Raw genomic sequence first — 24,186 nt, forward strand, 5'->3', positions numbered from 1 at the left:
CGTCTATCAGCTTCTGCATTACATTAAGGCTTGAATCTTTGGTCATTATAGCCATTTGTTTGCTTCGGCGGTGCCAGGGCGATCTTTTTTGTGTACATATTTATCTGCAGGCAGTACAGGAAGGATCAGGGGGCGCGAAGTATCTTAGGTTATACTCTTAGAATTTTCATATATGACGAATCAACGCTTCCGTTTCAGATTTTCTCGCATGTATCATCTTGTCTATATTCTAGAGAATAGGTAATGCCATATTTCCTTGCTAGCTTGTTTCGATATTACCGTGAGTAATTACGCCTTCTCAGGATAATTCGACGACTCAGGCACACTCTGCGTCTCGGGCCTCAACTGTACCTCCACATTCGATACCACCCACTGCATCCCGGGATAGGTATCACTGATAACCTTGATATTCACACCCTTCCCGGTCGCACTGGTATACTGCGCCAGCAAATCCTGCGGGAACTTCACGGACGACCGCACAGTGAGCGGGCCATTCCGATGATTGTTCCTGCCGGAGGAATTCTGGCTGGAGCCACAGCCAGAGCCGGAATGCGAACTCTGGTTCTTGTTATTTGAAGACCAGGACACGCGCTTCAGAGCAAGCAGCTCGCCGTCCTTGCCGTCTGCGGAGGCGCTGCAGACAATCAGGAAGTATCCCTCCGTTTGGGGCTTGGGGAAGCGAGGCGCGTAGACTCTGTGTTCAGGGTTTGTGGGCGGGTTGCGACGACTCAGAGATACGGTGATACCGGTCGAGGAGACATTGGCGACGGACACGGAGATCTGTGGTAGATACGAGGCGGCCTTGGTGAATTGCGCAGGAAGTTGTAGTTTGCGGGCAAGTCCGGAGACGGAGGTTGTGGGGAGGGACGAGAGGGCAACAAGGGAGCCTGGGAGGCCCTGCAGCTTGGTTGCGGGCTCGATGCCGGGAAGAATCGACAGTGCGTTGTCCTCGGGCCATCTCGCGGACTTGATGCTCTGCAGCAGGCTCACGAGTGTCTCGCAGGCGCGGATATACCCCAGTTCAGCCATGATGTCGATAGAGGCTTGGATGATACGGATGCCTTGATCCAGGACGGATGTCTGGTCACCGACGTAATCGGAAATCGGGAGATCAATTCGCGACATGTAGGCCTGCAAGAGCAGGAATGCCTTGACGTGTGGATCCCACAGCGGCAGGTCTCCCATGGATTCAACCGACAAGGGCAGATTGCGAGCTAACTCGGCGTTGATGAGATCTTCGTTGTGTCTGACAGGCAGCTCGTCGAATTCTGTGGCGGAACACATCCAGCTAAGCACATCATGGAACGTTGGATTAGGCTTTGCATGCGACATCAGATACCGGACAGTCTTGTGCGAGAGATAGTAGTAACTCATGATCTTGCCGAACGGCGTTGAGTCGACCTCGCCAGTTGCCGAATCGAACACAACACAAGATGACTCTGCCAGCTCGCCAAGAGACTCGTCGACTAAGTCAATCATGAAGTCTTGAGCTATTGCTTGAGCAGCCATTGTATTATGTTCCTCCGCCGAAATCTCAAGCCCATAATATGAAGGATTCTTGTGCAGTCTGCGGAAGAAAAATGTCCATGTCAAGTAGTCCAGAGCGTCTTGCTTCGTTGCGATCGTGCCGGCGGAAATTTCGGCTCCCAAATGGTTGTCCAGGACCTTGTGCAAGGTAGACTCGACCGGGAAACCAGTGTGCAGGAAATGCTTGTAGAAAGCTTTCTTCGACTCTTGCGTAAAAATGCGTGCAATACCAGACGAGTCGAACTGCGGACGTCCAGCGCGGCCCAGCATTTGCAGAACGTCGGTCAAGTCCATGTCTCTGTAACCTTCAATTTTCGCGTCGAAGTACTGCGTGCCTTTGACTACAACAAGATGTGCCGGAAGGTTGACACCCCATGCGAGGGTACTAGTTGCCACGAGAATCTGGATTTTGTTGTTCGCGAAAAGTTCCTCCGCCAGTTGTCGGTCAGACTCGACTAGACCGGCATGGTGCAAGCCGATACCAAAACTGAGTGCCTCGCGGAGCGCTTCGTCTTTGACTCTCGCGAGGTTTAGTTGCAGATCCTCCTCCGACATACGCACGAAGCGTCGCGGATTGTCTTCCATGCCGCAGTAGTTTATTAGGTCTTTCGCAGTCAGTCGAGTTTGTCTTCGGGACGCAACAAAGACGATCACAGGCTTCTCTGGAGAGTGGCTCTTGATCGCAAGGAACGTAGGGCGGTTCATAGACTGCATGAGCGGGCAGAATCCACGTTGCTCAGGGAATCCATCAATGTAGATCTCCAAGGGTACTGGGCGCACAGAGTGTCGGAAATTGAACAGTCCCTCTTTGACTCCCAGCCAGTTGGCCAGATCAGTGGCATTTGCGCAAGCCGTAGACATACCCATCAGCCGAACCGAACCCTTGGATTGCGATGCAATATAGTTCATACGGGACACGATAATCTCCAGAATGGGGCCTCGATCGCCGCCTAACAGGTGAATCTCGTCGATGATTACCAAGCTCACTTTCCGCACATAATCTCTGGTCTGCCAACTACGAGAGATACCGTCCCATTTCTCAGGAGTCGTGATAATGATATCCGCGTCCCGGATGGTCCTCGTATCAGGAGTGTTGTCACCTGTCAATTCCACCAACTTCAGACCCATCGGTGCGGTGAGACGTTTGCCCCAGTCCATGACTCGCTCGCGGACGAGAGCCTTCATCGGTGCAATATACACGACCTTTGAGCCTGGTTTCTCCCTGAAAGCCCACCACATTGCCAGTTCACAAGCCACTGTCTTTCCACTTCCAGTTGGAGAACCGAGGAGAACATTGGCCGAAGTGTGGTACAGCAGATGGAAAATCTGTGTCTGCATTGGGTTGAAGAACTGGAACCGCTGGCCGTAGAGCTCTTCCAAGATGGGGTTTTTAAGGGCAGAGATAGGCAGCGGCTGTAGATTAAGGAGGTCCGTATACACGCTTTCCGTGTCTGGCCGGATCAAATGCTGAAATGAGACGGGTGTCACCGTCTCTGCACCCAACCAGCGATCAGAGATTGCGCGAACGTAGATCTGGCTCGGTAAAGGGTCTGAGAGAGGAATGGTGAAGTTGAGCTCATGTTCATCATGCAACTTCTTCCGGCTGAGAATGAAGTATTCATGGTGATAGATTTCCGAGGTTTCCGAGTTCTCGACCCAGATCCAGTATGCTTCGGACGCTCCATGGTGCCTGTCATTCCAAGTGAACTCGGGATACAGGCTCAGCCGAATTCGCAAGACGTCCCGATTTAGAGGAGCAATCTCAGCCTCCACGCTGAGAGTAGGGAAATTGTCCAGTAATTTGGACAGCGTCTTTCCCATGCGTTGGTTATGGACGAGCTGGCCGATTTCGGCAACGTCCATCTCCCTCATCGACTCTAGTGATGAAGTGGGCAACTTCTCATCAAGATTCTTGAGTATCGGTTGGGGGAGATCGAACTGATGAAATGGATGATCAAAAGGCCAGATCTGTTTCTCAATAGACTTGCAGAGCGACAGAAGCACCTGGCATTGATAACCCCACCGGCGGTTCAACGCAATCATGAAGAGAGCACGGCAGATACGAGCAGCATTCTGCGCTACGTAGCCCATATCGGAAACCAGAGCAAAGTCCTCGAGCTTTGCACGGGAGATGTACGACTGCAAAAGAATATTAGTCTTCGCATGAGGAGAATCGTTGCCACCATCGACTTCTGTCTGAATAGCTTCGTCACGAAGCCGGTCTAGCTCTTTCGACTCGTTTTCCCGAGCTTGAATGTTGTCAAATTCGCCGCTCATACTGATCATCCTCAGGACATCTGCCTCACCAGAACGAGGGCGCATCATCTCATTGAAGATCTCAATACTGGTTTGCAAAACGTAATACTGACTCGCAATTCGGCCGACGTCCTTTGCCCGCAGTTCCTCGGTTTTCTCATTGAATATGATCATCTGACTCTTTTGCAGGACGCGCGCAGCTTGAATGATCAGTTGGCGCCGTCTCTGCACCAACATGGGGTCATCGCGAATTTCAGCAAAGTCAATGCCGTAATTGCGTGGCTCGCGCAACATGCGGACAAAGAGATACGAGTAACCAAGCCATTGCACACCCTCGGAAACAGACGTGACTGTACCCAGAGAGATCTCGGCATTCAAGTTGTCGACGAGTCGACTGGAGAACCGAGATTCAATCGGCTGCTGCGAGGTCACTGCAGACAGGTAGTGGTGCAGTTTGTCGTGCGTAGTACAGATGAAGCCAATACCGGTATCTTGAAATTGGGGACGTCCAGCACGTCCGAAGATCTGCAGGACATCAAGGATACCGAGATCGACAAATTTACCTTCCTGAGGATTATACAGCTGAGTGCCTTTGATCACGACTGCAGCGGCGGGAAGGTTGACACCCCAGGCAAGAGTGGCAGTACAGCAGAGCACCTTGATCAGGCCCTCGGAGAACATGCGCTCCATCAGGTTGCGGTCACTTCGAGTCATTCCGGCATGGTGAGTACCAAATCCGCTGGCGAACAAGTCCCTCAACTCACGCGCCCGCGCATGCTTCATATCTCTGAGGGCGTTGGAGTAGTTCTCGTGTTCATGGCAGCTGAAGAGGTCTTCACAGCCGTTCTCGACTGCCATTTGTCGCAGCATTCGGGCGGTCAAAACAGTGTCTTTCCGTGAATGCACAAAGACCATGATTTGATGCCCTCGCTCGAGCATCTCACGCACTTTCTCGAAAGCCACGATGTCCAGATTTTCGCGGGATTGTTTCGAGCCCGGCTTTCCTTTCACACCAATGAAATGCTGTTCAAGAGGGACTGGTCTAAACGATGCATCAAAGAAGAACAGTCCAGCCATCTTGTTCACTTTCAGAAACTCGGCTACGTCGACATAGTTCGGCAGAGTAGCGGAAAGGCCAACTATACGAATGAGGGACTGTGTACTTTCAACCTGTCGCTGCGTCCGGGCAACTAGAGATTCTATGACGGCACCACGTTCGTCGTGAAGCATGTGGACCTCATCGATGATCAAGAGGCGCACTTTCTGCACGAGCTCCGTGTCTCCTGTGCTCTTCCGGGTGACGACATCCCATTTCTCAGGAGTCGTGACGATAATCTGCGTTTCGACAATCTCTCGCTTGGTAAGTTGCATATCCCCAGTCAATTCCCTGACCCGGATACCAAGCCATGCAAGTCGTTTCCCGAGTTTCTCAGTGACCTCCGCGGCTAAGGCCTTCATCGGCGCCACATAGACAATCTTGAAGTCGTCCACCTGTACTGCGAACTCCGTAGCATCTGGCTGTTCAATAGGATTCGGCACTGTATTCTTGCCAATCGTATTAAGGATCGTCAGCATGGCAGCGTCAGTTTTACCAGCACCAGTTGGCGCACAAATGAGCATGTTTTCACTGGTTTTGTATGCCACATCATAGAGCAGACTCTGCATCCGATTCAGCGTCTTGTAGCCCTTGAAGGTCCCCCTACACAGTCCATCCAGCGACTTAATCTCAACCAACTTCTGCGACGACGCCAGCGTGCCCACCCTCGACGCCGGGATCTCAAACTCGGTATACCGCTGCTCATCAATCTGCTTGCTACCCACCGGGAGCCCGTATCTCTTCCCACCTAGCGCAAGCGTATTCCTGGAATCATGCGTCTTGAAGACATGCGGGTACCTGGGCTCAGATCTCGCCTGCGCAGGTAATAACGGTGCATGCTTATGCTCAAAGTCCTGCTGCCGCAACGCCTGTTCCCGCTCCGCCCTTGTTTGCAACTTCCCCGCCATGAGACCGTCCGTCTGGGCTTCTGTCTTCGAGGTCATAGACGCGAGGATCTCCGCTCGGTGTCCGATCAATTCAATGACGAAGTCGAGATCGTCGAACCCAACGACTTCGGCTAGGGACATTTGCAGCTCGTCATCTCCGCTGTCGGTGGCTAGCGACGCCGTGATCTGCCCGGCTAGCTCTTGCGCGCTCATTCCGGGTTTCTGGAGGGTGATGGCCTGGCATTTCTGCTCCAGCCATGCTTGGTCGTAGAGAGCGGTCGACGGCGCCGGAGGGAGAGGTACGCCGTTGATGTCGTCCAGGTCATCGGTGGTTTCGTCATCGGAACTGATAATATCCCAGATATCGTCCACAGTTCCTGGTGAAGAGTAGTCATCGTCAAGATCCAAATCTAAATCGCTTCCGTAGCTGAGCTGTTCAGTGGCGGGGTCCTTTGGGAGCTTCAACGCCGCAATCGCCTCGCGCATTGCTGTGAGTTGGGAGAGCCACTGCTCTGTAGGTCCTGTTCCGTCCATTTCGACTGGAATTTGAGGTCTAAATCTTCTATAAAAATAAGAAATTATCAGAACGGAACAGGGTATAGAGTCAGATCAGATTCTTGGGTGTTGAGATTGAGAACTAGTGTGTCATAACATAGCTAGCAGATTGAGTAAGCCGAAAACCGCCACGGGCTTCGGTGCTGGCCTGGGGCATCCGCCACCGTCAGACTGCGGAGTAAGGAAACGTCGCTTGGAGTCACCGCAGGAATGTCCACAAAGATAACCTGGTTATGTTTGCTTAATCCATCTAATGGTTTCAACGCTAAAGTGTGCGAAGGTAAAAGTGTTTCCAATCTCTCAACTGCGTACTATGATACAAAAGCCAATTCACAGCGCAGGGTTTTGCACGTTCTATGTACAATGGTCTCCAGGAAAGTCACACGGATCCAAACCACGCCTTCTGGTTAACCTCTAGTCATACCTTGCCGACTGAACGGCAGAAGGCTCTTTATGCCTGGCTAGCGTTGCACTTTCCAAGAGATATAATGCTCCAACTTTGCCAGACATTGGCCACTCTCTTTAAGGTACGAACAGCTCAGGGAGTCCTCAACATGCTGGAATAATCCAGAGAGCTTCGAGCAGAACTTGTCACAGCCGGGACAAACGTAATCGCCGTCTGTATCGATGTACTTCCGACTCTGGTAGCACTCACGCGCCAGGCGGTTGATATCATCAATGTCTGTTCCGGAGGGACAGCGGCCTGACTCGAGATGGATCAACATGCCTGAGAAAGTCTTGAAGAACTGGTAGCACCCGTAGCATTGCAAATTCCTAGCCTGGTGGCGCTGCCGATGCTGCAGGTTCAGAAAAGTTAGCGACATTTGGAGAACGATATGAAAAGTCACTTGCCATTCGAAGGTCGTTCTCATTGTTGAAGTATTTGCCGCAAATGTCGCATAGATTGTGATAGTCGACGCGATGAGCCTTTAGTTCCCAAGCGGTATCAAATCGAGGCCGAGAAGCGCATAGCGTACAGATGTGACTGTGGACTGGGGAAGAAAACAGATGTTGATTCTTTGCAGTCGTAGAAACGAAGACCCGCAAGCAAGTTTCGCACCATTCATGGCGACTGGTGTATCGACAATGATCGTACAGTGCCTTTTCGGTTTCAAACCACCTATCGCATAGGAGGCATTTGTAGTCTTCGCCGTCGTAGTAGAGATGAGGTCCTAGCGACATTTTGCTGGTCAGATACTGGGATTGAGTAAAATTCAGAAGATCAATGCTCTCTGAACCTGGCATAAATAGGTAGAACCTGGCGCGCTGTCAGTGGATCTGTGCTGGTGAATTGATCAAGGGAACAGACAGTTAATTACTCCTTGCTAAAGTTAGGCGCCAGCAAACGGAAGTACCAGTTGCCCTGCATTGCAAACGAAGGACAAGCATTCGCCAACGTATCTGGTACATGAAGTCCCTGGCACCTTAGGATGAGGGGTTCGTATAGAGCAAACATTACTGCCAGTCCCTCTGCTCCCTTGAAATTATATATTCCACCTAAGAAGCACTGGCCAAGATATACCGCAACCAAGGGAAAAGTCGACTGAGCGATTGAGAGAGGTCAAGCACTTCAATACTGGCGGAAGAAATTCACGAACCCAGGCTCATAACTGTCTGTCTCATAATTACATATTTGCATGGAGTGGGTCTCTAATACTCATTCTAGATTCTGTGCAGTAGATACATATACATAGCAAAGTAAGACATACTATGGGGTGGAAGAAATGGAGAAAAAGAAAGAATGCCGCGCGAGTTTCATTCGGCCAAACTCGGCTTATTTCCAATATATACATGTAAAAGCACGAAATATGGTGAATATATAGCCATACTCAAATATGGTGCATATATCACGAATGCAATGTCTAAACTCCTGTAAAGTATAAAATGTTGACGAACAGCTTTTGATATCCGTATCTTCCAAACCATATACAACAGTCTCTTGAGGCACAACGCAGGGACAGAAAAAATATATTGCGTACAATCGTAGTCAAGCAAATGAACCAACAACGGAATGGGGTATATGCGTGAGAAACTCTACCAGAAATACGGATTTCCATAAACATCCTGGTAACACTGGTAAATGTCTGGGCAGAATACTGGATCCTTTCCAAAAATGATGTGCCAGGAATATTCCATGATCCAGGCAGTGAGCTCGTCGGGCAACTTGTTCGTGAGAACCCAATTGTAGTACCGTTGATAATCACTGAGAGGACGCTTCAAAACCTGTGCTTTGGATACAGCAAATTGCGAGCAGCATGGTGCGCCAACAACTTCGGGTATGTTGGTGTTGTTGTGCAACTCCTCCCACACCCTGGCATAGACTCTACTGTTCTCCTTCCCTGGCTGAGGCGGATCCTCTAACGGACGGATTTCTTCAGGGAGACAGCCAGGCGTTGGCTGACACCGCAGGTTCACGAAGCCACTCTGTTGGACAAATTCGGTCTGAAGTGATCGAACCGATTCCACATTGCTATAATCCAGTGTATCGGTGTGCCAACCCGCCTCCCAGCCGTCTTTATGACTGTGAAGGAAAACCATTGTGGACGGGAGGTCATGGTAGTGATCGACGATGTATTGAAGGTAGGCAAGACTTTCGCGGCCTTTGTTTTTCGGGGTGTGTCGAGCCGCGTTCACGTCATCGACGGTGTAGATGAAGTTACGCCATCTGGATTGAAGTCAGCCTGAGCTCAGCGGGCAAGGCCTTTCCCTGGACGACTCACTCATTCAAATCAGTGCTCACCCACGAGGTATCCTCCCTGCTCAACTTGGCCATCACAATCACACGGTCATTGGGAACGATAATAGGAGTGATCTCGTAGGTTTGTTTGATCGGAAGAGGTTCTTCTACTGCCGGAACCGGTGTCGCTTGAGGCTTTTCATTTTCAGGTTTGCTGGCGGGAGTAGCGACAGGCTCCGCAACGCCGCCCCCTACCACGTTGCTGAACTGCCAGGAGGACGGTACGTGCGAACCATCCTGAAGGGAATCAAGATGGCGCTTGATCAGGATGAAAGCGAGGATCAGGAGGGCAGCCAACCCAACACGGTAGGAAAGTCTCATCGCATAATATCTGTCGTAATTGCACTCTGACTCTATAATGCAGAGAAGGATCAAGGTGGTGGATGCAGACCAGGAGCAAACAACTTCGCGCAGGAAGGCAGAAAGGGATAGAAGGATGGATAGGAAAAACCCCAAGCTCCTAAACAGCTCAACAATGGGCAAACCGGAAAACAAAAGAACCTAGCCTAGAAGTAGCAAGACAATTGAAAGCTTAAGAATAAAACGAGCCTTGTCAGTCCTCACAGGGATGGCAAGGCGCCGAAAATTAGTTGACACGGTGTGCCGGCTAGATAGACCTAGACTACGGTATTATATGGACCTTGTTGATCCCGCGGATTGGTGGGTTTCGGCGGTGAATTGGCGGTGATCTGCAGGGGCCGAGTAGATACGATGACACGGCCCAGTCTGTAACACTTCGCACGGTGGCTTTTTCTTAATCAATCTCAATCTCTCTTGAAACCGTAAGTCGACAGGGGCTGCAAGGATTCATAATCAAACATGGGAATCTGCAACAGATGCCGATAACATGCTTATTATTTCTGTTTCTCTATTGATCGTTTATTTCATCTTCTGGAAAACGCTGCCGACGTTCTACACAAATACCTTAATGATGATGATGGTGCTGAAACGATTCCGATTATGTAATTTCCTTACTGTACCAGTGTACTTAGTCGCACTCGGGGTTGAATGCCGATCGTTCAACAGACTCGGTATGGCCCAATTCATCCACTTCTACTCCGCAGGTATCGTCCGGGTCCAAACTCCATGGTCACTGCGTCCGCCGGCCTCCGCCAGGGCCTTTGGCTCCAGTGTGCAGGATCCAAGGTCTAATTGCTCTGACTCTCAAAAGCATTGACTGGATATCTAGATTGCCGACGTCACCCGTCAAGGAGCATAGACCAAGAGAGGATATTGTCATGTCAATATTTCTGGTCTTGAAGATCCCCGTTTCTGATATGTTTGCGATCCACATCCGATGAGTTTATCTCAAACATCATCAGGGTACCATAACCGGGTTTGCCTGTTGCAGTGTCTCACAGGCTGAATTGGCGGTTACCTCTCTGTGGTTCTCCACAGATAGGAAGCCTATCTCCAGGGAACGTCAAGGCACAGTGTGGACATGCCATACGCATAGTGATTTACTCACCACGAGCCGAGGCTCCTCCCACTCATCTTTTACCCCACAGATAGAAAACAGACAGTCTATATGACGCATTCCAGAACATCTGTGGAGTGGAGAATCGATCTTGCAATGACAATGTTTGCTACGACTGGCATAGTGCCGGCCGGGTCACTTGTAGTACTCCTTAAGGAGCGCAAACTGATGCTGTTCACTACTGTACTACAAAGGGAACATGTGCTTCTGAATGGATCAGCCGGCTTGTCTGACAGTCAGATGTAAGGTGCCCTGGAGAATCTCTCCTGTGCTAGCAATATGAGCTTTCTTCCATAGAACCCATACATACGGAACTGCATTCTAAGTTGGAGTTGAATTGATATTGATACTAAGTTGAATAGCTATCCCACAAGCACTCATAATACTGAGCACAATGATGATTTATGAGAGATTAAACAAGTGAGTAGCATTTGCAGGGCGTGATACATTCGATTCGTCTAAGGTATCTCAATAAATCATCATAAGTCAAAATCGTTATGGGCACATCGTGATCCGGTCAACAACATCCTGCTCAGCGAAATTGTTCCAACAGACCTCCCACCAGAGATTAAACCGACCGCCCAACTGAGTGAAATGTCAACAGAACCTAAGAAGACCCAAAGAAAACATCAGACAACGCCATGCCAAAACACAAATGCACAAAGACGCTATGGTAAATGCATGAACAACCAGGAAAGATGAACAGCAACAAAGCCATCGGCAAAGCATCAGCAGCACCTCCCCTTCTTCTTCGTGATCTCCATCAGCTCATCAGCCTCGTCACCAGTACTGCTTGGCGGAAACCCAAGCCAACTCCTGCGCTTATCACCATGACCCAACCGGAAACTGCCGTTCCCATCGATATTCCCCAAAGACGAAACAACCCCGTCAATTCCGGGCGTCGTTCCCTGCGACGAGCTATTCGCCGCCTCCCGCTTATTCCGCTGCTCAACCAGCTTCCGGGTGATCACACGAAACACCTCCTCAATGCCTTCCCCATCTTTCGCGCTAATCTCGTGGCAACAATCCCAGCCGATGTCCTGTCCCCAGAACCCACTACTGCGCTTGCTATCGGGACTCTGCAACGCACTAGACGACGCACCAAATCCCAACCCCATCCCCGCCGTCGGCGGCGGCGTCGACGCCCGCGACGGGTACAGCTGCTCAGCGACATAGGCAATCGTCCGCTCGAACGGCACCCTGCGGCGGGACGGATCCAGCGCAACGATATCCGACTTGGTCCCGACAACATGGATCACGATGGGGTCATCCTCCGCCAGATGCTTCTTCAGCTCTAGCAACCACCCCGTCATCTCCTCGAAACTCTGCTCGTCAGTGATATCATAGCAGAGCAGACACGCGTTCGCGCCGCGGTAGTACAGCCGCGAGATACTCCGGAACCGCTCCTGGCCGGCCGTGTCCCAGATTTGGAGACGGACGATGGTATCAGAGGTGGTGTCGAGGACGCGCTTGGTGATGAAGGAGGCGCCGACGGTGGACGTGATGGTCGCGGGGTTAAAGGCGTTCTTTACATAGCGCTGGACGAGAGAGGTTTTGCCGACTCCTGTGTGATAGGTAGACAGTAGTTAGCGAAATGGCACTAATTACACCCCAACAACGAATGCCTCTCACCTTGAGAGCCCAGCACAACGATCTTAGCCTCGAGGGAGGAGCTCATGGCGGGGTAGACGCGATAGCGGGGCGGACGGAGAGCGTCTTTTGCATGATCCGGCCGAGCAGATCCTCAGGGGGAAAATTGTCCGCGATGGCACGGACTGGAACTAGAGCTGTAAAGATGATTCTAGACCCGGACAATGAGATAAGGGTCTAGGCAGACGGATACAAGCTGCACGAAAAGGTTCTGGACTCTTACCCGGTCGGACGGGGAATCGGAGAGGGGGAAAGATGATGAAAACGAGGAAGAAAATAAGGAGCGGGACGAGAAGGATGAAAACAAGGCTATTCATAAATACATTCAAGATATTCTAGTGAGAGGCTGAGCCAAGACACATGGTGAAAAATTGAAGCAGCTGATCACTCTCAGTGAATGTTTATCCCATTTAATGTCCCTGATAGAAATGCCCTTTCAACCAAGGTTGAGAATCAGTTCTTTGTTGTGTCTCAGATCGACGAGGCGACCATGGATGAAGAGATGTTTAACAGGTCAACTCTTTCAACTCCTTACATTCTTGATCATACATTGAAACTTAGTCAGATTCCTGAAGCAACTCGAATAATAATAATAATAATATAAATATAATATCTATGAGATGAATATTCCATCCATCAGAAGGCAACAATCCTTCCTTCCCCTATGACTCGTAGCGGGAATGACTTCCGGGGTTGAGCATCTGACTGAAGAATGTGACTCAACAGGGCTGGCTATTTTCCTTAGGAATTGTTAGTATATGATTACTGCTTTTGGATCCCGGATCATTCAGTACGTTGTTTCAGACCATTATTATATGTGATCCAGCACGGCAGCCTAGGCTACAAGATGAAGTAACCACGGTTTAAAGCAAAGATGTTGTGTATATTCCATGTCTATCATGACTCTATTGGTATCAAAATTCCAGCCACAACCATTTATACAAACAAAGAAATGCCTCAAGAAATCATAACCTCTAAAACAAATGTCTCTTGGATGAGACTGCAAAGGGGTAGTCGCGCAATCACAAGCAAAAAAATCAAGGTAGACCAAGCACTGAACAACAGCCTCTAGACGAGTGTCAAACTCGCCCAACTTCAGTCAACGAGGCCGGAGTTCCAGCTCAGCCCATAGAAACGACAAGAGAAATGAGAGGAGACATGAGACGGCATTGTTTCATTAGAGTGTATCCATAAACTTTTGTCATCATCTAAAATCTCATGAATAAGACGAGACTGGCTCTTACTGGGTTGTGTCCAGTCGTTGAGCGGCGTTATGCTCAGCGTGAGCCTTCTCAATTTCGTCAAGAGAGTCCCCGGAAGCGGAAGCATACTCTGCAGCCTTGGCCTCAATCTCATCGTCGGTAAGCTTGGGAAGCTCCTTTGCAGCCTTGACATAGCTAATGTTCTCGACGTAGCCCTTGGCGAAGATCAAATCGATCTCCTCCAGACTGCGATTGGCGGTCTCTGGGTAGAAGAACCAAATGATGGGAATGAACGAGGCGTTCAGCGCAGCAAAGAACAGGTAGGTGCCCCAGCCAATGTGCGCAACCATGACAGGAGTGATCATGACAACAGTGAAGTTAAAGAGCCAGTTGCTGCAAGTGGAGACAGCGTTGGCCTTGGCTCTGGTCTTGATGGGAGACAATTCGGCGGGATACAGCCAGGGCAGAGGCAGCCACGCAGCACCGAAGGCGGCCATGTACAGGAAAAGACCGAAAACAGCACCCTTGGAAGTCTGCTCATCGCCCGGAATCAAGCAAGCGAATGTGATAACCATGGAGATGGTCTGAAGGAATGAGCCTCCCAGGAAAAGCTTGCGACGACCAATTTTCTCGATGAAGAACCACGAAAAGGTGGCGAAGATGGAGTACACAATCATGTTAATACCACCAATCAGCAGGGCCATGTCATTGCTCTGGTTCAGAGACTCCTTCAACAAGACAGGGAGGTAGTAGATCACAGCGTTGCAACCGCCGAGCTGCTGGAAGATCTGAGAAGAGGAGCCGATGAGCATACGGCGGAAATGTTGGGTGCGGCCGCCAGTGAGAAGATCTCTGAATCTCGTCTTCTGACCGGAGCCAGAACTGTAGCAATGTTAGTTGAATTGCCATACAACACAAGGACCGCAGATGCTATAGAAGGGAACACTCACGCTCTGATGGAGTCAATGACCAATTGTTTCTGAATCTGGGTTTCATGATCGTGGACCTCGCGGCCTCCCAGCGCAGCAAGGACGTACTCTCCCTCTTGGATGCGATCCTTGGAGATAAGGTAGCGAGGGGAGTCGGGCAGGAAGAACATTCCGATGATGATGATGAGACCAAAGAAGATCTGGAAGGCAATGGGGAAACGCCAGACAAGGTCATCGGGGCCATAGTGAGCGCCAAAATCAATCCAGTATGCGATGGCGGTACCAATGGCGATCACACCACCCTCGATACAGATCAAGAGACCACGGTTGCTTGTCTTGGAGCACTCGGCCTGGTATGTAGGAATGGTAGAAGTGTTCATTCCGTTTCCGATACCGGTGATGACACGGCCAATGAAGAACTGCAGAAGAGGGATGTGTCCAACAAATGAAGTAACCTGGATGATGACACCGACAATCATAACGATAGCGCCAGAGAAGATCATCCAGCGACGACCAGTGCGATCACCGAAAAGAAGGGCGAAAATGGCACCCGCCAAGCATCCTGCAAATAGAAAGGTTAGGATCGGTTGCGAACAAAAAGAGCGGGAATCAAGAATACTAACCAAGTTCGTACACAGCAGTCACAAGAGCTTGCATAGTAGCATCATCTTTGGTAGCAGTAAAGACATTGGCAAAAGCATTGTCACTGATGATACCAGACATGACACCCTCTGTCGCCTGTATTAGCTTGATTCAGCTGAAAATGACATCGTAGAGCAATCCACTTACGGTCATATCCAAAGAGTAGGAAACCCATCGTGGCAACAGTCGATACAGCCAGCGACAGTGGCCTGCCCGACATGCCAGCATATGAGGGCGCCATGATGAGAGGACAGAACAACAACGTTCGACAGACGGGTTAGAGGAATAGGTATGTACAGAGGTAAGGGAGGACCTCCAGGGCGAACCGACAACAAGATTCTCGGTGCTGTTGTGCCCAATGCGTCTTTTCCAGAAAAGAACGAAAGAAAAGAAAAGAGAGGTTAAAAAACAATGAAAGGCAACTCACAGAACGCGGAGAAGTCGGGGCGAAGGGGGGTATTTCTACTTCTCCAGGAGTCAATAGACAAGACAGCTGTGGCCACCAGGTACACAGGCCGACACTCTCTCCTCATTCCCCCGAATCGATACATGCTCCACCAACCTACCAACACTCATAGTCGGCGGTACCACTGTTTTGTGGAGCAAGGGACTGAACGCATCAATAATCGCAGGATAAGCATTTTCTTGGGTGCAGCCCACGACCCACAGTGGATTTGGGATGAGCGCCAAGAATGACATCACGGGCTCCATCAGATGGAGCACCCGCAGAGGAACGGACAAGAGCGACGACAAAACAGATTGAAGCCTCGGACAAGAAAAGAGGGTCCGTCTGAAGCGCTGGTCATCGTCATTTGGCACCACACCTTCGGCACTTGCTACCACCTTTCTGCGACCAGCAGTTAACAGTGACAGGATCACCACTCTCGCTTCCTCTTCGTAAGCGAAATCTCTGCTGCGAGACCTCCTCCACCAGGGGCTCTTCCGTGTCTCCACACCCTACTCCTGTCCGCTCCTCCCATTCACCGTTCGCATAAGGAAATACGTATGTCCGCTGACTGGAGTACCAGTTAGAATTGAGATGGACAAATCAGACATGGGGCGAGGATAGGTTGACTTACCACTTCTGTATTCGGTACTCAACCAGGAAAATAACACGAGTTCAAGATCCCATGGGGTTTTTCACGTGCCTGATGAGGTAATCCGCATTGAACCACAATCGAATCAACCACAGGAGGAGCCAAGGTGGTTGATTATGTTTGTGCAACGCATAGATTAGTACTAAGTTTCATTCATTGCTAGGTGTCTTTCATCGGCGCAGAGTACATCCTAGTTCTATTACTCCGTACTATCGTCAAAATGATGGATCATTGTACGCCATCCCGTCATCCCGCGCTCGGCAGCCAATGTCGGCCCAGACTCAACGGGAAGTGACCGTCTTCCGACCACTTAGTGTCGGCAACCTGCAAGGCAGACGCATACATTTACTGAATACAATAAATTCGGAGCCAACGATGACCCTCCTAATCATTTTGTCCAATAGTCGTGGTGGGTGAAGATTGATTGTGATTCGACGCCGAAGTATCTGAAAGCATGGGACGCATGCGGTTATAAGGACGTCTCTCCACTTTGCCCAGTCCTCCTCTTCAATGTCTGAATAATCGCTTCATAATAACAACCAAACTGTTATATGAGCTTGTATGGCTCATTTAATTACTTCCCCTTAATATTTGCCCTCGCCTGTGACCACAGCATTATTCGACTCCATATTGATACCATGCCATGGTCTGCCTGACCCAATCGTAGCGTTTTCCGGTCTCTATCCGGCCCATCTCCGGTGCATGAGGTTAGAGTCAACTAAGTCGAAACGGTTCTTTAGTGCATACTTCAGATGCAACAGTCCACTACTCTCTGAATCATGCCAGATGCAAGTTTCTGCTCCCTCGAGGCAGCCTCCTATGTCAACTCCCGTGCGCCATCTTCTCCGCGCTGAGGGGCAATCCTCGAGCGCGCGGGATATTATCATCATAACTACGTCAACGTGGGATTTAAGAAAACTCTTCTTCACAAGCGCCAAGCGCCAAGCGCGACAAGCAACAAGCGAAGAAATCTGAAGCTCAAAAGTCTTTTATCTTGGTCGAACTAAGAGTCGGACAAGCGCACTCGGCGCGCAGTAATTCATGCAATGACAGTTTGCGCCAAGAGGGACCATGTGGAGGCGATTGAAAATTTAGATTTAATGCAGAGATCGGGAGTGGCTGCTGGGCGCCTGGAGAAAAAGCCACCAACCGAGAATTGTCATCATAAAAATGTTTTGCCTGATTCTTATTTAAGCACGATGGTCAACGAATCATTGTTCCTGCTCGGACATTTCCCCCTGTGGCGTCATACCATGTGCGAGGTGGTAGAAAGGTTACAACCGCCGATTTGGCACAGTGTTCAAAGTAACTCTGCCATCTACGTAAGTGGCACAAACTTGGTTTGTGTAGGGCTAGCGAGTAAAAGAGATACACTAGGAGTTAAATAAGTACTGTGTAAGGCAGGTCCCAGGTGCAGGTCCAGTAACCCTATTGGAGAGGGGAAACCCACCAGTCTTGTTAGACAGACCTCGCTTAATGTCCGTGTAGATAGACAACTCAGTTTCAGATCTCAGTGTATCTTACAATGAGATGTAGTGAGAGATGACAGTGATATCAAAAATATTACCGTGATATCCCCATGACTTCGGCCAAAAGCATACATGGAAGTTTTTTAGCATAGATAATTACCTGCTATTGTTAGACTAATTCTATGCACTCATGCAAGTTGAAAACAAATGTGTTGGCACAAGCTACAGAAAAAGAACCGCTCGATGAATGCAGTTTTCTTCGGGGGAATTCCGGGTCTGTAGCAGACACCAACCCGAGCTAGGAAGGTATCAACAGTTGATCTTTGTCAAGCACACAACGGACGGCCCGATTGTTAGTCATGGATTCGACTTGTTCACTCAAAGCCGACCGTTTACAGTCGGCTTTGGCTCGCAAGACTCGGGAATGTGTCACGGAAAGAATGCGAGAAATTCAATGCACCCGATCGCGTTCGGAGAAGGCCTCTTGGCGATGGGACAGCCATCCAGTAACAATGGTTATCATGTCTTACTCAGTGCTCACCGACAATACCTTGAAAGGAAAAAGGAACCAAACGAAAATCGTGCGAGATTGAGACGAGTGACGGTGAGCGAGACGAGTAGCTGAGTTGTGCTTGTGCCACGGAGTCCGCTGCACGAGGGGAAATGGGGTGTCATTATGCTCATAAAAGGTTACCAATATTTATACATCGATTATTCTCAAGGAAGAGGGTCGAAACATTAAAGGAAGGTAAGCAGCAAAAGCTGATGGAGGAGACTTGGAATTTATATTGCTTCGACTGAATCAGATACTACACTGATCGCCGGAAGTACCGGCTTGAATGAGGCTATAATCATGCATTGCTGTACGGATAGAACTGCTCACCCTCCCCAAAAAGGGATGCATCACCTTCACTTCGGCATAGTCGGCTCCGAACCACCATAGCTTGCAGGTCTTGTGAAATTATCCGAGCGGATAAATCAACTGTGGCATTAGATACATTATCGCGAAGCACGACTCGGGTGAGATTGCGGAACCAATGTGAGCATCACGATCCGTACGGAATATTTTGTCTGCTCTGCAGAGAGTACCCCGTTTTAAGCGGTACATGTTCTGAGGTGCCAGTTACTGCTCATATTGTTTACGTTCTGGATCCTGACTTGAATAGAGCTTCGCCGGTCGACTGTCTCAATAGTGGCTGGCTTTTCTAGCCTCCTCAACACTGCAAAAGAGAGCCGATAAGCTCAGCCGTGTTTCCATGAGACAAAGAACATCTTATTGTTCCCTCGTGGGTCTGGTTTGTTAATGCTCTCAAACTGCAGACAACTTCAGTCCTGTATATCACGTGACCATAAATCGAGAGATGGGCCTGGCTAACCAGGAGGGGCGTCCATAATGTCATGACTTAACGAGTCCAACAATCATACCTTATATATTATTGCGTAGCCCTCTAAAGAGAAGATTGGATTTTAACTCTGAATCGTCCGAATCTCATACTCTTCTCGGGCGAATTCCCTTCCATTACGTGCTGTTATCCGATCCAGTGTCATGAAGATAAAGAGTCGGCCGAGAAAGCAACATCGCCCGAATGTCTCTCCCCCGCAAACCGCAGCTGGGCTTCCCCAGGGCCGAAGATCGCTGGTCTTCAGCCACTCAGACAGCTGTCCCATCACCACTCATCGACCAACGATTGACCTCGGATTTTTGCTGAATCGGTCCTAATTCGCTGTCGATTATACCGAGGTGCTCCAGCCATCGCAGGCGTAATTATTTTATTAGCGAACGTCTACTTTTTGGACCCTCATACTTTCGACCAGAGTGACCACACGGACTTCAAATAGGGACTCGTTCGGGCTTCAGAGCGATCATTAATATCTCTTTCAATTTACATTAAAGCCGGCCATATATTATCCCTGGACCCTTTCCTCAATTATTTCTTTCGTCCCTGATTCCTCCCCGTTTATCAGAGATAGTCGTCACGATGAGACAAGGGAAGCTCACTGGCGCTGAAGTCGCCAAGCACAACTCCAAGGACTCCTGCTGGGTTATCGTACATGGGAAGGCGTACGATGTTACAGAATTCCTGCCAGGTACTGTTTCCGTATAGCTTACTTATTATGATAGCACACTCACAATGACCAGAACACCCAGGTGGACAGAAAATTATCCTGAAGTACGCCGGAAAAGATGCGACTGAAGAGTTCGACCCAATCCACCCTCCCGATACATTGGACAAATACCTTGACCGATCGAAACACCTTGGCGAAGTGGACATGGCAACCGTTGAACAAGAAGAGAAGGCTCATGACCCCGAAGAAACCGAACGCCAGGAGCGGATCAAGCGGATGCCTCCACTGCAGGCTTGTTATAACTTGATGGACTTTGAGACCGTCGCTCGCAGCGTAATGAAGAAGACTGCGTGGGCTTACTACTCGAGTGGTGCGGATGATGAGATTGTACGTGGATTAATGGGATGGCAATTATACGAGGTTGTCTCGCTAACTTGATCTAGACTATGCGCGAGAACCACAATGCCTTCCACAAGATCTGGTTCCGTCCGCGAGTACTAGTCAACGTAGAGAACGTTGACTTCAGCACGACAATGCTGGGTACCAAGGTCTCTGTGCCCTTCTATGTAACAGCGACTGCACTTGGAAAATTGGGCAATCCGGAGGGAGAAGTTGTCTTGACTCGTGCGGCTCACAAACACAATGTCATTCAAATGATTCCCACCCTGGCCTCTTGTTCGTTCGACGAGATTGTGGATGCGAAGCAAGGAGACCAGGTACAATGGCTGCAACTCTACGTGAATAAGGACCGCAACATCACCAAGCGCATTGTTCAGCACGCCGAAGCACGCGGCTGCAAGGGTCTTTTCATCACGGTCGATGCGCCGCAGCTCGGCCGTCGCGAGAAGGACATGCGGTCCAAGTTCTCCGATGTTGGTGCCAGTGTTCAAGCCAGTGGCGGGGACGAAGTGGACCGCTCTCAGGGTGCCGCTCGAGCCATCTCATCCTTTATCGATCCTTCTCTTTCCTGGAAGGACATCCCCTGGTTCAAGTCCATTACCAAGATGCCCATCATCCTCAAGGGGGTACAATGCGTGGAGGACGTCCTGCGCGCAGTCGAGGTGGGTGTGGATGGTGTCGTCCTCTCCAACCACGGCGGTCGCCAGCTCGAATTCGCCCGGTCGGCCATCGAAGTCCTGGCCGAGGTTATGCCTGCCCTCCGCGAGCGCGGCTGGGAGAACAAGATCGAGGTCTACATCGATGGTGGCGTCCGTCGCGCCACCGATATTCTCAAAGCACTCTGCCTCGGTGCCAAGGGCGTCGGTATCGGGCGGCCCTTCCTCTTTGCCATGTCCACGTACGGCCAGCCCGGCGTGGAGCGCGCCATGCAGCTCCTCAAGGACGAAATGGAGATGAACATGCGCTTGATCGGCGCCAGCAAGATTGAGGAGCTGAACCCTAGCCTGATCGACGTCCGCGGTCTGACCAGTGGCCACCATGCTCCGGTGCCGTCCGACACATTGACCCTTGGTGCGTACGATCCGCTGCAGGCTCCGCGATTCAGCGAGAAATCTAAGCTGTAGTTTCGAGACGCCTATCTCTCATCATATACCCATTTAGTTAGGACATGATTGGTCATGTTTCATATCTGCCTGGAGTGAGTGTACATTTAGGAAGTGGATGTATATATTGTCTGGTCATCAAATAGACGCGATATCAGCGAATGCACAGCTTATATATTCATTTCGCCCCCTTCTGTTCAGCTAAGTTTTACTTCGTCACAACAGAACTGTAAAGGACATATATAACCAGATGACGATATGCAGAAAACATCTTCAGTCATTAGAGAACCAAGCTATTTACAAACTCCCCCAAGACCACTAATCTAAACGTTACAACACCACAACCTGCGGTTTATTCCCCAACCGCCCTGTATTCCTATACATACAAGCCGCATTCACCATCCACCCACAGCCCCGATTCTCACCGCCCCAGACCTTCGCCCACACAACCCCAAGTACACCATACGCGACGACCCGCGCCGCATCCAGCCAGCCATGAACATCAAACAAGTCCCGCAGGAACCCAAGGACGGACATCAAACGACCGTATCTGGCACGCGGCCGCCGCGCCGCACACAGCCGCTCCCACGCCTTCTGCGCCTCGTCCCAGTAGACCGGCTCGCTGCCGTATGCTTCATGGACGTGCCCGAAGACGTGCAGCGCGGGGCGGACGCGCCACGTTTCGGCGAGGAGGAACGGACAGCCTGTGGAGTAGACGGGGGATAAGTCCAGGTGCGCCTGTGGCGGGGTGTGTGTGATCAGAATGTCAGTGTCCGGGGGGATGGTGCCGGACCAGGCATCGTGTTGTGGGTGGTACGTGAAGGCGTGCTCGGAGGTGAAGGGGACGATGGCGGGGATTTGGGGTGCGCCGTAGATGGTTAGGGAGCGCGGGCGGGCAGCGGAGTGGGCTGGGGACGGCGCGGGGAAGGAGAGGGTGATAGAGGAGTGTTGAAGGTAGTGGATGTCGCCCCAATTGATGCGGTTGAGGCCGTCTGGGTCGTCGTCGATGGAGCGGATGGAGGCGGTGGAGGAGGAGATGGCTGCGAAGGACGAGGAGGAAGCGTCGCGGTCTTCGTCTCGTCTGGAGCGAATGTCGAAGTAGCTGTCGTGGTTGCCGCAGATGACTACTTTGTGGGGGTGAGGCAGCGTCTGGAGCCAGTCGACTGCGGCTTGGATTTCACGGATGCTTCCGTCATTGCAGAGGTCGCCTGCGTGGATAAGCAGATCGCCGTCCGGGACATCGTCCCATTCTAGTGTGTGGGTGTCGGAGATACAGACAACGCGGATGGGGTGCGCATCGGGCGAGGGTAGGCGTGGAGGGCCGCGCAGTCGGAGGAGGAGATGATGGATGGGATAGAGCAGCGCAGTTAAAGGAGAGGAGAACAAATAGTCCGGTAACGGTCGGCGATCAAATGGAGAAGACATGCTTGTGAAGCCCTTGAAGACCTCAGGCGGTGCTGTGGATGCTATGTACAGGTGGATGAATGAGGGGACGACTTTATGCCCAGCCAAGGTACCAGATGTCGGTGTGGAGAAGGTGACGTTGCCGCTGTTAGAGAGAGTCGAGACTCTTTCGAGTCGAATGTTAAAAGTTAACAATGACAGGCTGGACGACTTGAGCAAATTTTATCGAGAATATCTGTTCATTGAGCTTTCTCATCCTTGAATTAGAATAACAGCCCGTTACTATATTCTGTGTATCGCTCTCTCAGTCTTGGAGTTTGAGCTGTTCCCGCTCAATGTCTTTCGATACGGGTGCCTGAGGCCTTCGATGGAATTGACTTGTTTGAAGCATTTACGTCAACACAACTGCACATCCACCGTTGCAATAACACAAGCTATGCAGGGATATTAAACCATTTTTATAGGGAATCGATCAGTTGGGCAGCTGGAAGCGCATGAACGCCCAACCATCCTATCAGTGGAACCAACTTGCGAGAGGAACTATGTGCGTGTTCATGCCCTGCATATGTATGCTCATGTACCAAGTCCTCGATCAAAATAAGCATTGAAGGACTTGATAGCCTCTCATTACATCATTTTCTGACAGCTGAATGGGGGCTGTTCATGTTGACGACCACCGGTGTGATCAGACATCTCAAGACGATGGCAGAATAGCATTCATTAGCTTTCTCATCACTAGGCGCGTTAAGAGGTTCATCAAGCGATATTGAGGAAGTCCAGGCCTGTTAGTCGATGCTATCCTTTATGGGATTTTCCTAGAGGGCCACATTCCTTTTACTGTTGAAGAATTGAAGACGAATCAATTGGCCAACGAATCAGAATGACATTGTTGAACCCAGTTGTGTAGGGCGCGATATCGGGTACACTTTAAGGCACTTGAAGGGAACGACCATGATGGATCCGGGGTAACACCGTGCATACTCCAGTGGATATCCATCATCAAATGGTCAGTACTGGGCCAGTCAGCTTCTGGCCCAAGGGCCATCGAACAGAAGGATCAAGGGAAAGGATGAATCTGTTCTATCGTCATCATTGAGATGGTCCCCTCATCCGCCATGTTCCTGTTCCTTAGTCCCCCTCCGTCTCCCAGGTACCTCTAAAAGCCTGTAGTCCTAAATCATCAATGCACGACTCCAGTTTGATCTTCCAAGCGATGATTGATCCCGCGCTGGTCAGGTCTGACCTCTAAAGGGTAAGAGACTAGCATCCTTCAAGCCCCAGTCACGATTTGCCACATCCGTTAAGTTGATTGTTGTTGCTGGCTTGTCAACATCGCTTGAAGAGAAAACGGCTGCTGCTTGCGGACATTCCTGTCGGCTGCATTTCCATCTACCACACCACCAGGGTGTTGCAGTTCTTCTTTCTGCTGTTTAATTCGTTCCAATTCGTTGAGTATCTCAATCGACAACGCTAGGAGTCGATCGGATCTTAGATCGTCAAAAGTTACTATTACCATTATTGCCCCGAGCCCCCTCTATATATGTGTTCGGCCTTATCGTTTGCGTCATATACGCACATCCTTCTACCTTGAATATTCTGTTCATTTTCGAATATCTCGTTCCATTCAACAATTTACTCTACTCCTTCTCCCCTTGTCAAAGCATCTATATTTCCCCAATACTACGCCTC

General features: G+C 50.3%; 6 protein-coding genes across 6 annotated transcripts; 1 reads left to right on the forward strand and 5 right to left on the reverse strand.

The window, feature by feature from the left end:
• Nucleotides 1–288: 288 nt before the first annotated feature.
• On the reverse strand, nucleotides 289–6,300 carry ALT_4915 (RNA helicase SLH1; the record flags this gene model as incomplete). The annotated part of the gene is made up of 1 exon (XM_033562935.2): nucleotides 289–6,300. The coding sequence occupies one exon, from the start codon at nucleotides 6,298–6,300 to the stop codon at nucleotides 289–291; it is 6,012 nt and encodes a 2,003-aa protein (XP_033418826.2).
• A 2,055-nt stretch (nucleotides 6,301–8,355) lies between these two features.
• ALT_4916 (DUF3431 domain-containing protein) lies at nucleotides 8,356–9,379 on the reverse strand (the record flags this gene model as incomplete). The annotated part of the gene is made up of 2 exons (XM_033562937.2): nucleotides 8,356–8,986; nucleotides 9,042–9,379. 2 exons carry the CDS (start codon nucleotides 9,377–9,379, stop codon nucleotides 8,356–8,358), a joined length of 969 nt encoding a protein of 322 aa, XP_033418828.2.
• A 1,884-nt stretch (nucleotides 9,380–11,263) lies between these two features.
• On the reverse strand, nucleotides 11,264–12,213 carry ALT_4917 (Rab family GTPase; the record flags this gene model as incomplete). Its single annotated transcript, XM_089599828.1, has 2 exons — nucleotides 11,264–12,099; nucleotides 12,168–12,213. The coding sequence occupies 2 exons, from the start codon at nucleotides 12,211–12,213 to the stop codon at nucleotides 11,264–11,266; spliced, it is 882 nt and encodes a 293-aa protein (XP_089455705.1).
• A 1,212-nt stretch (nucleotides 12,214–13,425) lies between these two features.
• On the reverse strand, nucleotides 13,426–15,199 carry ALT_4918 (putative MFS monosaccharide transporter; the record flags this gene model as incomplete). Its single annotated transcript, XM_089599829.1, has 4 exons — nucleotides 13,426–14,269; nucleotides 14,338–14,878; nucleotides 14,940–15,047; nucleotides 15,106–15,199. The coding sequence occupies 4 exons, from the start codon at nucleotides 15,197–15,199 to the stop codon at nucleotides 13,426–13,428; spliced, it is 1,587 nt and encodes a 528-aa protein (XP_089455706.1).
• A 4,304-nt stretch (nucleotides 15,200–19,503) lies between these two features.
• On the forward strand, nucleotides 19,504–21,114 carry ALT_4919 (L-lactate dehydrogenase (cytochrome); the record flags this gene model as incomplete). Its single annotated transcript, XM_089599830.1, has 3 exons — nucleotides 19,504–19,612; nucleotides 19,674–19,978; nucleotides 20,035–21,114. The coding sequence occupies 3 exons, from the start codon at nucleotides 19,504–19,506 to the stop codon at nucleotides 21,112–21,114; spliced, it is 1,494 nt and encodes a 497-aa protein (XP_089455707.1).
• A 309-nt stretch (nucleotides 21,115–21,423) lies between these two features.
• ALT_4920 (metallophosphatase domain-containing protein) lies at nucleotides 21,424–22,518 on the reverse strand (the record flags this gene model as incomplete). Its single annotated transcript, XM_033558972.2, has 1 exon — nucleotides 21,424–22,518. The coding sequence occupies one exon, from the start codon at nucleotides 22,516–22,518 to the stop codon at nucleotides 21,424–21,426; it is 1,095 nt and encodes a 364-aa protein (XP_033414863.2).
• Nucleotides 22,519–24,186: the final 1,668 nt, after the last annotated feature.

This window comes from Aspergillus lentulus (assembly GCF_001445615.1).
Source record: "Aspergillus lentulus DNA, contig: Alt09, strain: IFM 54703, whole genome shotgun sequence".
Classification (NCBI taxonomy): domain Eukaryota; kingdom Fungi; phylum Ascomycota; class Eurotiomycetes; order Eurotiales; family Aspergillaceae; genus Aspergillus; species Aspergillus lentulus.